The sequence below is a fragment of the Dasypus novemcinctus genome, chromosome 22 (assembly GCF_030445035.2).
Source record: "Dasypus novemcinctus isolate mDasNov1 chromosome 22, mDasNov1.1.hap2, whole genome shotgun sequence".
NCBI classification, from domain to species: Eukaryota; Metazoa; Chordata; class Mammalia; order Cingulata; family Dasypodidae; genus Dasypus; species Dasypus novemcinctus.
This window is the reverse complement of record NC_080694.1, coordinates 63,095,033-63,109,441: the sequence shown is the minus strand read 5'-3', so window position 1 is coordinate 63,109,441 and position 14,409 is coordinate 63,095,033. Positions and strand designations below refer to the sequence as shown.

The 14,409-nt window shown below is 37.7% G+C and overlaps 1 protein-coding gene across 1 annotated transcript; it reads right to left on the bottom strand.

The window, feature by feature from the left end:
* Positions 1 to 658: 658 nt before the first annotated feature.
* On the bottom strand, positions 659 to 1,600 carry LOC101447465 (putative olfactory receptor 2W6). The gene has a single exon (XM_012520965.3). The coding sequence runs from the start codon at positions 1,598 to 1,600 to the stop codon at positions 659 to 661; it is 942 nt and encodes a 313-aa protein (XP_012376419.3).
* Positions 1,601 to 14,409: the final 12,809 nt, after the last annotated feature.

Genomic DNA, 14,409 nt, shown 5'->3' with positions numbered 1-14,409 from the left:
TGAATGGTAACAAGAAATTCTTCCTTCTATCTAAAGCAAATACCTTGTAGTCTTGCCTTATATCCTTTCTTCTTCATTCTCCATTGCCTCGGAAAGTCAAAAATAAATTTCATAATACTCAATTATATGAATGATTCAAAATATGCAGGATTCATGGTTGTTTACAGTGTTGGTGACACTAAGAGCCAGATAATTAAACAAATTATTTTGGCTCTTATTCAGGCATTTGGCACTATAAAAATACTTTTGAACTTTCTGGGACAAAAAAATAAGTGTTTCTCTGTACTACTTCTAAGTTCATTCTTTTCAAATTTGTTGAGAACCTAAGTTTAGACCACTGTGATAAATGCTGGCATGGATACAGAAGTGCCTGGGTGTCTATACTCACGGATGGGATTTTGCAAATATAGATTACTGTTTTTTCCTGGATTGGAGTCTTCCCAGTGAGGAAAGTATGACTGAGAAACCTGAGCAGAGCCTGAGTACTACCAACACAGAAATATTGCATTTTTCAACTTCTCTAAACCACTGAATTCCCCATCTTATGAAGTGTCTTTTTAGTCTGAAATGCCAGAACATTCCTATATTTTCTAGGTCTAACAACATATATAGAGTGTTGGTAAAAAATAATAATAATAATACCAACGTTTGATCATTACTACAATTCTGTACCCCCTTTCCCTAACACCTTCTTCATGGCTTCCTTAACATCTTTGTTTCTCAGGGTATAGATCAGAGGATTAACACTGGGAGTGACAATTGTGTAGAAAAGAGTGAGGAACTTGCCCTGGTCCTGGGAATAAGTGTTTGCTGGCTGGAGATACATGTAGATGATAGTACCATAGAAGAGAGAGACAACGATGAGATGGGAGCTGCAGGTGTTGAAGGCTTTCTTTCGCCCAGCAGCTGACTTGATCCTAAGCACAGCTCGTACAATGTAACCGTAAGAGATGAGGATGAGAACCAGTGGCACCAGGATGATAAAGATTGCCAAGGCAAAAGCCAGTGCCTCGAGGTCCATGGTGTCCACACAGGCCAGGCCAATCAGTGCCGGCATCTCACAGAGAAAGTGGTCCACCCTCCTGTGCCCACAGCGGGGGAGCATCAGTGTCTGGGGCGCCATGATGAGAGAATTACCAAAGCCACTCAGCCATGCCACCGAAGCCAGCTGCCCGCAGAGACGTGGGTGCATGATGACGGTGTAGTGCAGGGGCTTGCAGACGGCGGCATAGCGGTCGTACGCCATGACGGCCAGGAGGACACACTCCACCCCTCCCAGGGCCAGGACGAAGTAGAGCTGGATGGCACAACCCACATAGCTGATGGTCTTATCTGGGCCCCAAAGGTTGTAGAGCATCTGAGGGATAGAGCCTGTGGTGAAACACATGTCTAGGAATGAGAGGTTGGCCAAAAAGAAATACATTGGGGTATGCAGCCGGGAATCCAGAGCTGAAAGCAAAATGATGGTCATGTTGCCAAGAAGAGTCAGCAGATAAAACGTGAGGACGACCACAAAGAGGACCAGCTCCAGGTGGGGACGGTCAGAGAAGCCCACCAGTATGAAACCTTCGAAAGAACTTGTATTGTCTTTTTCCATCATCTATGTCCACATATAACCTGTTGGGAGAAAGATCAGTATCTGAGAAGAACATAGATGTGCTTCCCCTAAAACAGAAGGGCTGTAAAATGGTAGAGGGGATCAAATACTGGCTGCTTGGCCCAGTGTTTCTGTAACTACTGTTTAAGTCATTATTTGGTCTGAGGAGCACACAGTATCCAGGGGTTTTGGGTCTCCTGGAGGTGATTATTTTCCAACCTTCTGTTCTTTTCAACTTGGCAAGATATAAAAAATTCTGTCAGAAGCTGATTATTTTCTAAATTTACACTTTTGTTTTTTATGGGGTCATATCAATTTCTCCTAGTCTTATGTAATCTCGATCAGAGACCAAGTTTGCTGTTAGGTAAAACCTAGTTCTAAATACTATCTCATCAATATTGGGAAACCTAGGGTCATATCCAAATCAACAGCTTATAACTGATGGAGCAAATATTAGGGAGAAGATGACCTCATTACTGATTATATTCATATCTCAGATTCCATCCACTGCTGTTGCTGGAACATAACCCTCGCATACATCAGGAGAGATAATTAATAGCTTCATCATCACCTCAATATCCCCTATACTCATTCCTCTCTTAAACCTCTGTGATAAAATATGTTTTACATTGATGAAGTGTATTTTAACTCTGTGATTGGGTGACTTTTTTGAGGTTGGGAAGGTTTTCCCATAAAGATAAGACTGAGAGAAATAAAAAAATTTCCAGAATTCATTCCCAATGGAACTATTATTCAGTGTTTTTAAATAGCTTTTCCCTTCCTCTTATTCACATTTCATTCTCACAAAGCACTTCACTTCCAGGAAACCTGATTATTTTATGCTGTCTCTTATAATTCCATAGAACTGAAAGGTTCTGAGTGTTTGATGACACTTTGCACTTGCAATTAAGTTATATTGGCATTTATTTTCTGTGTTAGGGTGAGTGCTGTATAATATAAAGTACCCAAGGGCAGAGTCCATATTTACTAATATTTTTGCTTGTTTTCTTAAGTAGTTAATAAAAAGTAACAGGGTTGTGACTTGCTTTAATTAAAAGGAAACATATTTATTTCTCGGGTGCATTGGAGCACAAAATAGAATTCACATCCACTGCTCTAAATACGCTTGGCCATAATTAAATCATGATGTGGTATGTGTTCCCAACAACAGCTTTAAGATTTTATACATTACCATTTTGGCACTCATTAGAAATTAAAGGATTGTCAATGTCATCACTGCAGAGGCTACAACAAGCCTCTTTAGCGGTGATGACTGGATGTGATAAATGATGATATGCAATATACATCTAGGCAGATGGACAACCCCCAAATTTAATAACTGAGGCCATCACATATTATCAATGGAAAAATGGAAATTTTAAAAAGTGATATTACATAATGGTTAAAAAAGAAGACACATGTATATACAAGTTAAAATGAACTGAGAAGATAAATACCAAATGATGACAGTGGTTGCCTCTGGAGAGGAAATTGGATCGAAAACTGGAATTTTCTCGATATCTATGTTTTATTTCTTTAAAAATAGCTGGAAAGAAGTATCACCATAAAAGAATATCTATTAATTCTAAATGATGGTGTCTGAATGGGGTATGTGTGTGTGCTTTTTTCTATTAGTCTGTACATTTCTACATGTTTTAAATATCTCAGCATTTAAAAGAGAAAATATTAAGTAACTGTAAGAATTAAAGTCACTTAAATATTAATGTGATTAATATTTATGAATTTGTCATGCGCTGGGTACCAATGTTAGCAGTTTGATGTACTTTACCTCATTTCCTTCTCAGAGCAGCCCCAGGAGGCTGGCAGTCTCCTTATTCTATTTTTTTTTTTCTTTGTTTCCCCCTTATTCTCTATTACAGAATAAGCCACTGAGCCAAGAGAGTGGAACCAAGACTGCAGTTTCATTCCAGAGACCACTCAATTAATTGTAACTCTAATTGTAGAGTTAGGCAGCACCATAGTTGTACTGAATCTGCATATAAAGAAATTAAATAAGTTGTAAAATTGAGACTGCAGCTCAAAGTTTAATATAAAGAGTATTATTACTTATAAGTTGATTAAGGCAAATAGCCATCGTGGTATTACAAGCAAAGATATAGACATGTATCTTTGATCACAGTCTTTTTAATTTGGAAAAGAAGAAGTTAATTTGCCTAGTAGGATATGTTGCTACTGAGTACATTGGGTCCAGAAACTGTCAGAATGAGCCTAAGTCTGGCATCATCTGGCCCTACTGAAAGGAGTGCAGGGCAGTGACTGACAGGGGAGTGACAACACCTCTGACAGTCTCATTTCAGAGTCAACACATGCAGGATTTTAAGGATGTCTGTGATTGTTTATTAACCCTAATGTGGAGCACAAATCCAAGTTGTTTTATTTTTCTCGTTTCTCAGATCAACCAAAGGACTCACAAAGCATGAGATCACCCAACCCGGATTGTCTCATGAATTTCTTTCTGATTCAAAGTTTTCCTGGTGCTTAAAACATCCATTCACTGTCTGCCTTTCTCCTCATTTTATTACATCAGTGTTCAGTCACTTCTCTTCTGTACCAAATCTTCTCTTTATGCGGACTGCATTCTTGCATCTCTGCCAGAGACTGCACTTTACATAACTAATGACCAATTCCCTTGATTGCCAAGATGATTATTCTAAATGGCATGTGAGTGTGTTTGTCCTTATTTAACTTCTAAACACAGCGATATGACAGTTTCCTCACAAGGGTCATTAACATTAATTATTTAATTGTAGCGGTCCAATGTGTGGCTATGGCATTTAAGTGTTTTCATGCTCTGGAAAGCAAGACTAATTTGTCCATCTTTATGTCTTCTGAAATCTTGACTGGGGTAATTTACATTTCACAAGAATTGTTTTAAAAATTAATCAAATAATGCCCCAATATTAACTATTATCTAATTTGATTTACAAAAAGCCAGAATAGGGATTTACTGCTTAGAAGTGTTGGAGAAATGGCTTTTCAAGTCCCAGGATTAAGAGATGGGTGGGCGCTTCATAGTTAGACAAATCACTCGCCTTTTGCCAAATGGAAGATGAGGTCAAGGCAAAGCTGTAGGAAACTCAGGAGACCATTTTAAAAGCTTCTTTCATTGACTCTCCAAGTTGCGGTTCAAAATCCCTGTGTCAGTAATCAGCACTCCCAGTTAGAGCTTGTTATTCAAGGTGCTCTCTTTTGATGCAGGCCTATAATCAGTATTTTTATTCTTAAGATTTTCCAATTCAGTAGATTTCACTACTCTCTAAATTCATGTTTTGAATTGTTGAGTTCTACAGCTTTGTTATAGAATGAGTGATATTAAAACACAACCTTTAAAATTAGTCAAGCCTAGGTAAAGTATATAGACATGTAGACTGAGAAGTATTGGTGTAATCAGTTTAATTGCCCATGATTCAGCAATAGCCTAGGTTCTTAAAAAAAATAGATGATTGGCTAATTTAGAATTCTAAGGCACATTTCTGCCTACACAGGAGCTTTAACTCACCCAATTTGACTGCAACCTCAGAAATGCCATGTCCGCGTTTCCTTCTCTTTCTTGTAACTTCACTTAGAAGTCCAAGTGGGGTGATCAGAGTAAAGGCAACGAGAGGATAAAAATGACATTTAGGAAATCTATGAGAAAGGACAGAAGATAAAGAGACAAGAGGGCCCCACAGAGGTGAATCTGGATCAATGAAGAGAGTGTTGATGAGCAAACAACAGTCATACCAGATGTTTGAGGGCCCCAAACATCCACATACCCCACCTCCCAGCTCCAGACAAGGAGCAGCATGGGGGAAGGTGGGGGTTTCTCTGAATTACCCTTAGCACTTAAAGATCAAAGGATTCAAGTTTGAAAAGGAAGAACTTTTTATGGGTTTCAGAGTTGATGTACGATTGGTTATTTCCTTTTCTGCTCCACCCTGTGGAGTAAAACTTCCCCCACGCCAAATTCCCTTAACTAATTATCCCTAACAAAGGCTTGGAGAGTGTATGGTCCCAGAAGAAATATGGCTTTTCCCACCGCGTGTACACACACATGCACACATATAGCATACAGATTCACCCAAGAGGGAGCACCAAATCTTCCTAACTATTTTCAACATGAAGACCAGAAGCGTAAAGGATGGAAAGCATCTACCTCAAACTCGGAATTCAGAACCTAGAATCAAGGGAGAGTGGTTCCACCAACTACGTGGGCCTTGGTTTCCTGTTGGGATATATGTCCTCTGCTATACTTAGTGCATGCAGTGCTAAGCATATTCTTTACCAAACTTTTACATTAGATTTTCTATGCAATTGTACAGTCCACAAAAATAAAGCTTAACTTGAGTATTTTCTATTTAATACAGTATATATCAAGAGGAGGAGAGCAAATGAAGGAAGGAAAAGATTGGTTTTGATTTTTAAAGTTAATACAAAATCAAAACCAGCCCCAAATTATGAAGACAATTTAATTTTCATTTGCCCAGTTTGGTGCAAAAATCATTAAAATTATCTCACAACAGTTACTATTCATCTGACTGACAAATGACTTAAACTAAGTCATTAGTATAAATTAATTCTAAAAAAGACAACAGTATGCATGCTCTATTTCAGATCATTTTACAGTGAACAAAATAGAAACATCTGCATCTCAAAAGCATATTTTCTATATTTAGCTACCAAAAACTTTTAAAGGAGACGAATCACACATTTCACTTCTACAGTCAGATATTTTGATCCATAAGTTATATGAAATATAACTCATGAAGGTGCTTTTCACACTTAAATATTAATCTAAATTTTAATGATCATAATTATTATTATTTATAGCCTATAGTCTATTAACTTCAATGATGGCTTCCAGACATTTCTGTCAAAATAAAAGTGGAAAATATCTGGTCATTCATCAAATATTAATTTTTAAATATAAACATTATATTTAAAAGTCATAAAATGTAATCTTAATACCACTAATTATGCTGATGATTATGCAATATATTAGCTAGAAACAATGATAATATTGTCATCTAATTTAGAAACAAATGATATACAGTGATTTTTTTATCAACAGATATTGGAATACATATATGAGCAGTCAAAATTAATCAATGCTCATACTGTATTCCAACAAACTTCTTGGCACTGTCAGATGAACCATTCCCCTGAGAGTTGCTTCTTGCACTTTGTGAGATTCATTTATTAGCTTGTACCACTATTTCTGAGCCTAACATTTTTCTTATGGAAACTAGGGAGAAATACCTAGAGAATTTAATGCTCTCAAGGATTTCCTATCTGAGATAATGAGTCCTCCTGAGAGATCAAAGAGACGAGGCCCTCATGGGGCAGTTAACTCAATGAAGGATGAGGGGTTCTTAGCAAAAGAAAAAAATTTAGAAGCAATCGTCAAAAAAATTTTTTTTGCAATATCACTTCTATCTTTCTTACCTATACTTGGCCCATCACCATCCCTAACACACTACAATTTCATTCAAAGCATTATATCTAAAACTTGGAAATAGTATAGTTGTGAAAATCTATTTTTTGTGTGTGAAGTAAAAATATGCAATCCAAGAGTTATAAGTGATTATAAGAATTTCTTCCCAGCATATTACCATATGACTCAATATATTTGTAATATGGCCTCATAGATGGTCTTAAGAAAAAGAAATGAACTGTGTCAGCCATCTTTCCCATCAAATGGAATTTTATTTAAGTAAATTATCTTTTATCACAATTTATTCTAATTTATTATCACTTTAGCTTTTGGGGAAGTGAAGAGTAGACTATAATACTTTCATCACAACTTTATATGTCTATGAGTCTCCAAAAAAGAGTCAGGAGGTCATCAGAGGGGTGATGTTTACACACGCCTCAGCAGGGTACCGGACAGCCAAAGTAGATGGAAACCCAGGTACTGGTTCTCCTGAGAGTTACAGAGACCCACAGGTTCTATGGTCATGGGAGATGGCTCTGGAGTTCACGGCCATGTCAGTTGGCCCTGCCTTGGAATTTGTGTTCCTGAGTGTGATGGAGTTGGACTCAGATATGACCTTTCTACATATGCCTCTTCTGTTACTTTTACAGGAACCATGGTTGGAGTTTGGGTTGGTGTATACTCAGGAAACCTGAATCTCTGGATTATCCATGTGACAGTCAGGCCCTGAGCCTCAGCAGACTTGAAACTTCTACCCTATGGTTTATTGGACTTACTCTGGCCAGCTGACAGGGAGGTGAAGAAGGTCAACTACCATACCAGGGAGCCAAGAGTGCCTACAACTGCAAGCAGGCGCTTAACCACTGAGCTTCACCTTCTCCCCCTGACTTTCTTTTTAAGAGTGACATCTACATATTGCCATTTTCTGTAAAATCTGCATTGTAATGATATTTCTTTTACCATAAATCACTGCTTCTCTAGGCTAATACTTGCAAGTACAGAACGCATTGTCTAACTCTTGAATATGTTAATAATTCTTACTAAATATCATAGAATAAGTATGAAAACTAGGAAAAAAGTAAAGCCTTATGATCTGGAGATCATTTTCACAATTTTTCTCAGCATTGGAGCATGTAAAATTGTTCTGCAGTTTTGCTATAAGACTGTCACTATGAAAATCAGCATAAGACAGTTTGCTTGCAATTGCCAGTGTCACCAAACCCATGATAACTCAAAGAACCTCATAATTATTCCTGTGAGACCATCCAGATGGATGACCAAGGGCAGAATGGTAAAGAAGTGACATGCTCTGCACTTTCTAACTGTGTGGCCTTGGTTTCTCATCCACAAAATGATGAAGTTCTTACGATATGCCACCTTTTTGCTGGTTGAACTTAGTTGTTAGTAGAACTATTAATATTTCAATGTCATTAGCAGGCAACATCTCCTTTATATTTTTTTTGCAGCAGTTTTTTTTTTTAGGTTACATGTAAATAGAGTTTTGATTTTCTTTTTTCTGAAGGTGTGTGGTGAATATATTGCATTGGCTGGTTGGGGTACAATAATCTACACACACACACACTTTCTTTCTCTCTGTTTTAAATAAAAGTATTCCGGTCAGGGAAGCAGATTTGGCTTAACTGATAGAGTATCCGCCTACCACATAGAAGGTCCAGGGTTCAAACCCAAGGCCTCCCAACCCATGTGGTAAGCTGGCCCACGGGCAGTGCTGATGTGTGCAAGGAATGCCCTGCCACACAGGGGTGTCCCCTGCATAGGGGAGCCCCACGCGCAAGGAGTGTGCCCCATATGGAGAGTCGCCCAGTGTGAAAAATGTGCAGCCTGCCCAGGAGTGGTGCCACACACACAGAGAGCTGGTGCAGTAAGATGATGCAACAAAAAGAGACACAGATATCCAGTGCTGCCGAGAAGAATACAAGTGGACGCAGAAGAACATACAGTGAATGGTCACAGAGAGCAGAAAATGGGGTGGATCCGGGGGGGAGAGGGAAGGGAGAGAAATAAATTTAAAAATCTTTTAAAAAAGTATTCAGGTCAGATTAACAATGGAAATTTTCCTCTCCTGAAGCTAAGAGAAGGGTCTATAACTCCTTAAATATTGGTCACTACTAGACTCTGCATTCATGAGTCTACAAATGAGTGAAAGTGCACTGGATTTTTTTTCTTAAGATATTTAGATTACACAAATATTACATTTAAAAATATAGGGAATTTTGGAAGCAACTGTGGCTCAATTCATTGGGTTCCCATCTATCATATGGGAGGCCCTGGGTTCACGTCCCAGGGCCTCTTTGTGAAGGCAAGCTGGCCCACGCCCGCAGAGAGCTGAGGGCCCATGCACATGGAGAACTGGAGCAGCAAGACTACGCAACAAGGGAGACCAGCAGACACAGAAGAACACACAGTGAATGGACACAGAGAACAGACAGCAAGCAAGCCACAAGGGGGGAATATAAATAAATCTTAAAAAAGTCAGGTCTTTTAAAAAAACATATATATATATATATATATATATATATGAATTCCCATATGCCCTGTTCCCCACACAGCCCACATTTTCCCACATTTATAACATCCTTCATTAGTTGCAATTGCAATTGATGAACACATTTTGGAGCATTGTCCCTAAGCATGGATTATAGTTTAAATTGTAGTTTACACTCTCTCCCACACAATTCTGGAAGTTATGGCAAGATATATTTCTCAGTTCAAGAAAGCAAGACCTAACTTCAGGTAACCACGACTTTACCACAGGAGTATTGGCTGAAGTGAAATGGAGGAACTGATAATAGAAGACCTATCAACTAAAACGATGCTGTCTGTGTCAAGTTACAGAATAGTTGACAAAAATGCTCAATAAATCTAAATATTTCTGCTAGTTATCTCACACAACAAAAGTCCAGAGGCAAGTGATTCCAAGGCTACTTAATTTCAATGAAGTTGGGTCTCTGCAACAGTTTTACAATGTTTTTGGCTTTCTCTTCAAGAGCTCATCGAAGTTGTCACCTCCAAACATCATACTTTTCATAAAATCTTGGCTAAATGAGAAAAGGGAGTGGGTTTTTTTTTTTTTTTTTAATGTGTCTTTTTGAGGAAGAAAAGATTCCCCAGTACCCTTCAAGCAGTTTATTTTTTCTGGACCACACACCCAATCCTAAACCATTTCTTGGCAAAAGGGAAGGTGATTACCATGACTGATTCAAGCAGTCATAATGCATCCCCTGGAGAGGGGCCACCTTCTGTGAATGCATTGCTACCCAACAGCTTAGCCAAAAATCCTTTTTAGCAAAGAAGGAGGAATTGCTGTTGGGGTGACAACCAACAATGTCTTCCAAAGATTGCAGGGACGTCAAAGAATTGAGAGGGTGTTCGATGGACTGACAGTGGATAACAAAGGCACGGAGAACAAGATAGGAGCTATAATGAGAAAGTGCATCAAAGGCAACATTTTAAAGAACCTGGGGTATTTTTGGTGGGAGCAGAAACTGCAATGAAAACTGGAATGAAGAGATAGGAAAACATTGATACCACCTTCAGGTCCTCTAAGACATGCCTGCTATAGGAGGAAAGCCAGACATTTTTAACACCTCCAATTTCGCTGCACTCAAGTCAGATGTACATTTTTAAAAAATTAAAAACAAAGGACCTGGAGGATTGTGGGAAGGTGGTGATTGACTAACAGGCAGAGTTGAATGCTCTCACAGAAACAATGGAGATAGAGCCAAAACTGTGTGAGGGACCTGCTTTGGGGGTCAGCAGACCAGGACAGTGTTACACGACTCCCAGGAGGATGAGGGGCAGAGAGACAAGCCAAAATGACAAATATGAATTACCAAGCCCCCATGGTGGCCAGGAAGGGTTCCCCCCACCTCCAAGATATTAAGCTGGGGTAAAACCCCTGACTCACCATAGCCAGCTGAGAGGGGAACAGACATCTTCCTCCCTGTCAGCTGTTTCAAGGGCAAAGGGAGGGGATTCTGGGGTGATTTTCATAGAATTTAGCCAGCAGCCCACATTGAATCTCTAATATGGAGATTCAACACAGTATCACAAGAAAGTTGAGACTGAAATACCTCCGAGGAAAGCTGTGCTGACTACTGACCTCTGCTAGTCTGGAAATTGCATGGACAAAAGCTGCACTGTCTTCATCGAACACCTGGGATAAAATCTGCATCTTGGTAGTAAGTCCCTGGCTCAATTTTGAAAACTTAAAGCTAGGAAATTTGAAAGACTGAGAAAAAGTTAAACCAAATATCAAAGAAGAGCTGTGGAGAAAAAAAAAAAATAGGCAAGAGAGAGAAATTAGCCATCAGAGTAAATTCACCAACATATTCAGATGCCTAGACATCAGGAAAAATTACAAGACATACCAGGAAACAGGAAGAGATGGCCCAGACAAAAGAAAAAATCAAATATCCTGAAGAGATACAGGATTTAACACAATTAATCAGTGATAATCACACAACTCTCCTAAATCACTTCAAATAATTTAAAGAAAGTATGACTAAAAAATAAAGAATATTAAGAGAAGATGCTGTAGCTCAAGCAATTGAGCTCCCATTTACCATATGGATAACCTGGGTTCAATCTCTGGGACCTCCTGGCAAAAAAAAGAAAAAAGAAATCCCAGACCTGCGTGGTAAGGCACAGGTCCCCGCATGGCACAGAGAGGCATAGGACCTCGTGTAGCAAAGTGATGTACCAGCAAGATGATGACGAAACCAGATAGGAAAAAAAAAAAGACAACGACGACACTGGGAGAGCAAAAAGAACGTTTTGAAAGCCTGCAAAGAAAAGCAGCAGACCTGATGGGAATGAAAGATATGATGGATGAGATTGAAAGTACATTAGAGGCACAGAAGAGCAGATTTTAATCCTGAAGACAGAATTAGTGATTTCTAAAACAGAACATCTGAACTGGAAAAGAAAGAAGAAGAGAAAGAGAAGAGAATGGGAAAAAATGGAACAGTCTCAGGGAATAGAATGACAATGTGAAACGCACAAACATTTGTATTTTTGGTGTCCCAGAAGGAGAAGGGAGTGGAAAAGGGGCAGAAAGAATATCTGAGGAATTAATGACTGAAAATATCCCCTTCTGAAGGACATAAATATCAATATATAAGAACAACACACTCCAAACAGACTAAATATGAACAGACTTACCCCGAGACACCTACTATTCAGAATGACAAATATCAGAGATAAAAAAAGGATTCTGAAAGCAGCAAGAGAAAAGTAAAGCCTGACATACAAGGGAAACTTGATAAAGTTAAGTGCAGACCTCTCATCAGAAACCATGGAGGAGAGAAGAAAGTGGTACGATGTATTTAAGGTACTGAAAGAGAAAAACTGCCAAGAAATCTGTATCCAGCAAAGATGTCCTTCAACAATGAGGATGAGTTCAAAGACTTCACAGACAAGTAAAAACTGATAGAATATGTTACCACAAGTCTAGATTTGCAAGAAACACTAAAGGGGGTGCTGTAGCCTAAAAGGAAAAAACAAGGGCAAGAGATTTGGAGAAGAGTAGAAATGAAGCTTGTTAGGAAGGGTAAACCAAAGGATAAGAAGACAAACAATAGAATGATAAGACAACAGAGAGCTGAAACACAAAATGGATCAAGTAAGTAATGCCTTTACAGTAATAACACTGAATGTTAATGGATTGAACTCCCTAATCAAAAGACATAGACTGATAGAATGGATAAAAAAGTATGAGCCAACTATATGTTGTTTACAAGAGATCCATCTCAGATGTAAGGATACAACCCGGTTCAAAGTGAAAGGTTAGAAAAAGGTATCCCGTGCAAATAGTAACCAAAAAAGATCCGGAGAAGACCAGATAAATGCAAAATAATATTATGGTATATGAACAATAATTACTCAGTACTAATGGCAAATCGTTCCTGTGATCAGTATTCTGTAATTTTTTTCATACAAAATAAACACTTGCTTTCAATTGAGGAGAGCTGGAGAAGTGATATATTTTTGGATACTTCATTTTTCTTTAACCCTCTCTTATTCATACTCTTTAAAATAATCTATCAGGATCAGTAATGATTTAGTAAGACGATTGTTGGACAATATTTTGAGTTTTTCTGCCTCATAAAATTATAATTTGACAAGTTGGTATCTGCTATAATTCATTCCATTAAGATATGAAGAATTCCCAAATAAGAATTTGATTATTTAGAAGGAATTATGGTCTGAATGGAAATTAAATAACTAAACCAATAATTTATTTCATTCTTAGAGATTATGTCCAATAGTTAGAACTGTAATTTAGAAATTAGAATTGTTAAAATTTCTATTAATTATTTACATTTATTTTTGTTGCTATGCTATTTTTTATAATTGATTATATTAAAGCTGACCTGGCCTTGCACTCTCTTTTAAAATTTGAAATTTCTTTCAAACTATTTTTCTATTTATTTTACAATTTCATAATAAAGGACTTTCTAAGAGCTAAAAAAAAAAAGCCATTAATTATACACTTTGGATAGATCATATGGTAGTCTGAATATACATCAATAAAACTGTTTAATAAATAGTTGTGCAAGAACAGCCAGAAATAACAGCTATGTACAGCAGGGGAAACAGAGATGGAGAAGCGAGGAATTTTGTTTTTTTTATTATTGAAATAATGAAAATGCTTTAATAATGACTAAAGTGAACGCACAACTATGTGATTATACCAGATACCCTCTATTGTACACTTTGGATGAATTGCATGCTTTATTAATATGTATTAATAAAATTTGTTTAAAAATTAAAAAAACAAAAACAAGAAAGAAACAAAGGACACACTCAAATAATACACAAAGACCCAAATTTCAACTTTTACTCCCAGTGAATGAATTCCATTACAAGTCTTGCTGGCAGAAGATCATGCACAATGTAGTCTTTAACAATGTTGAATATCAAGAAAATTAAATGATTTAAGATAAATTGAACACAATTCTCTATCTTAGGTAAAAAACATACATAAGTGACAGCCAAAGCAGAGATAATGTAATCCCGGGGGCAATGGGTCTGCACAGACTATTTGGGGAACATCCCCATACTTAAAAAAGCACTAAAATAATAAAAACAAGAGGACAGAGGATATATTTTATACTTAAAAGCTATCCAAAGCACTTCTTTTTTTGGCATATTTGATTACATACAGGAGAGTCCTAAAATGGGATTTAATAGTACTTACAATCTTAAAGCTTGTTTTGTTTAAATTTTAACCAGGTGGGCATACCATGTTTCAGTTCTTCCCCAGGTGCTCTTTAACCTTGTAAATGAGTTTTGGGGGAGCCAGTCTTTCAGACATTCACCGTTAACCCTAAACCACCCCTTCACACACCAAAGT

What these genes read in the sequence shown, in the direction of transcription:
- LOC101447465 (XM_012520965.3), bottom strand. Translation starts at nt 1,600, where the DNA reads ATGATGGAAAAAGACAATACAAGTTCTTTCGAAGGTTTCATACTGGTG.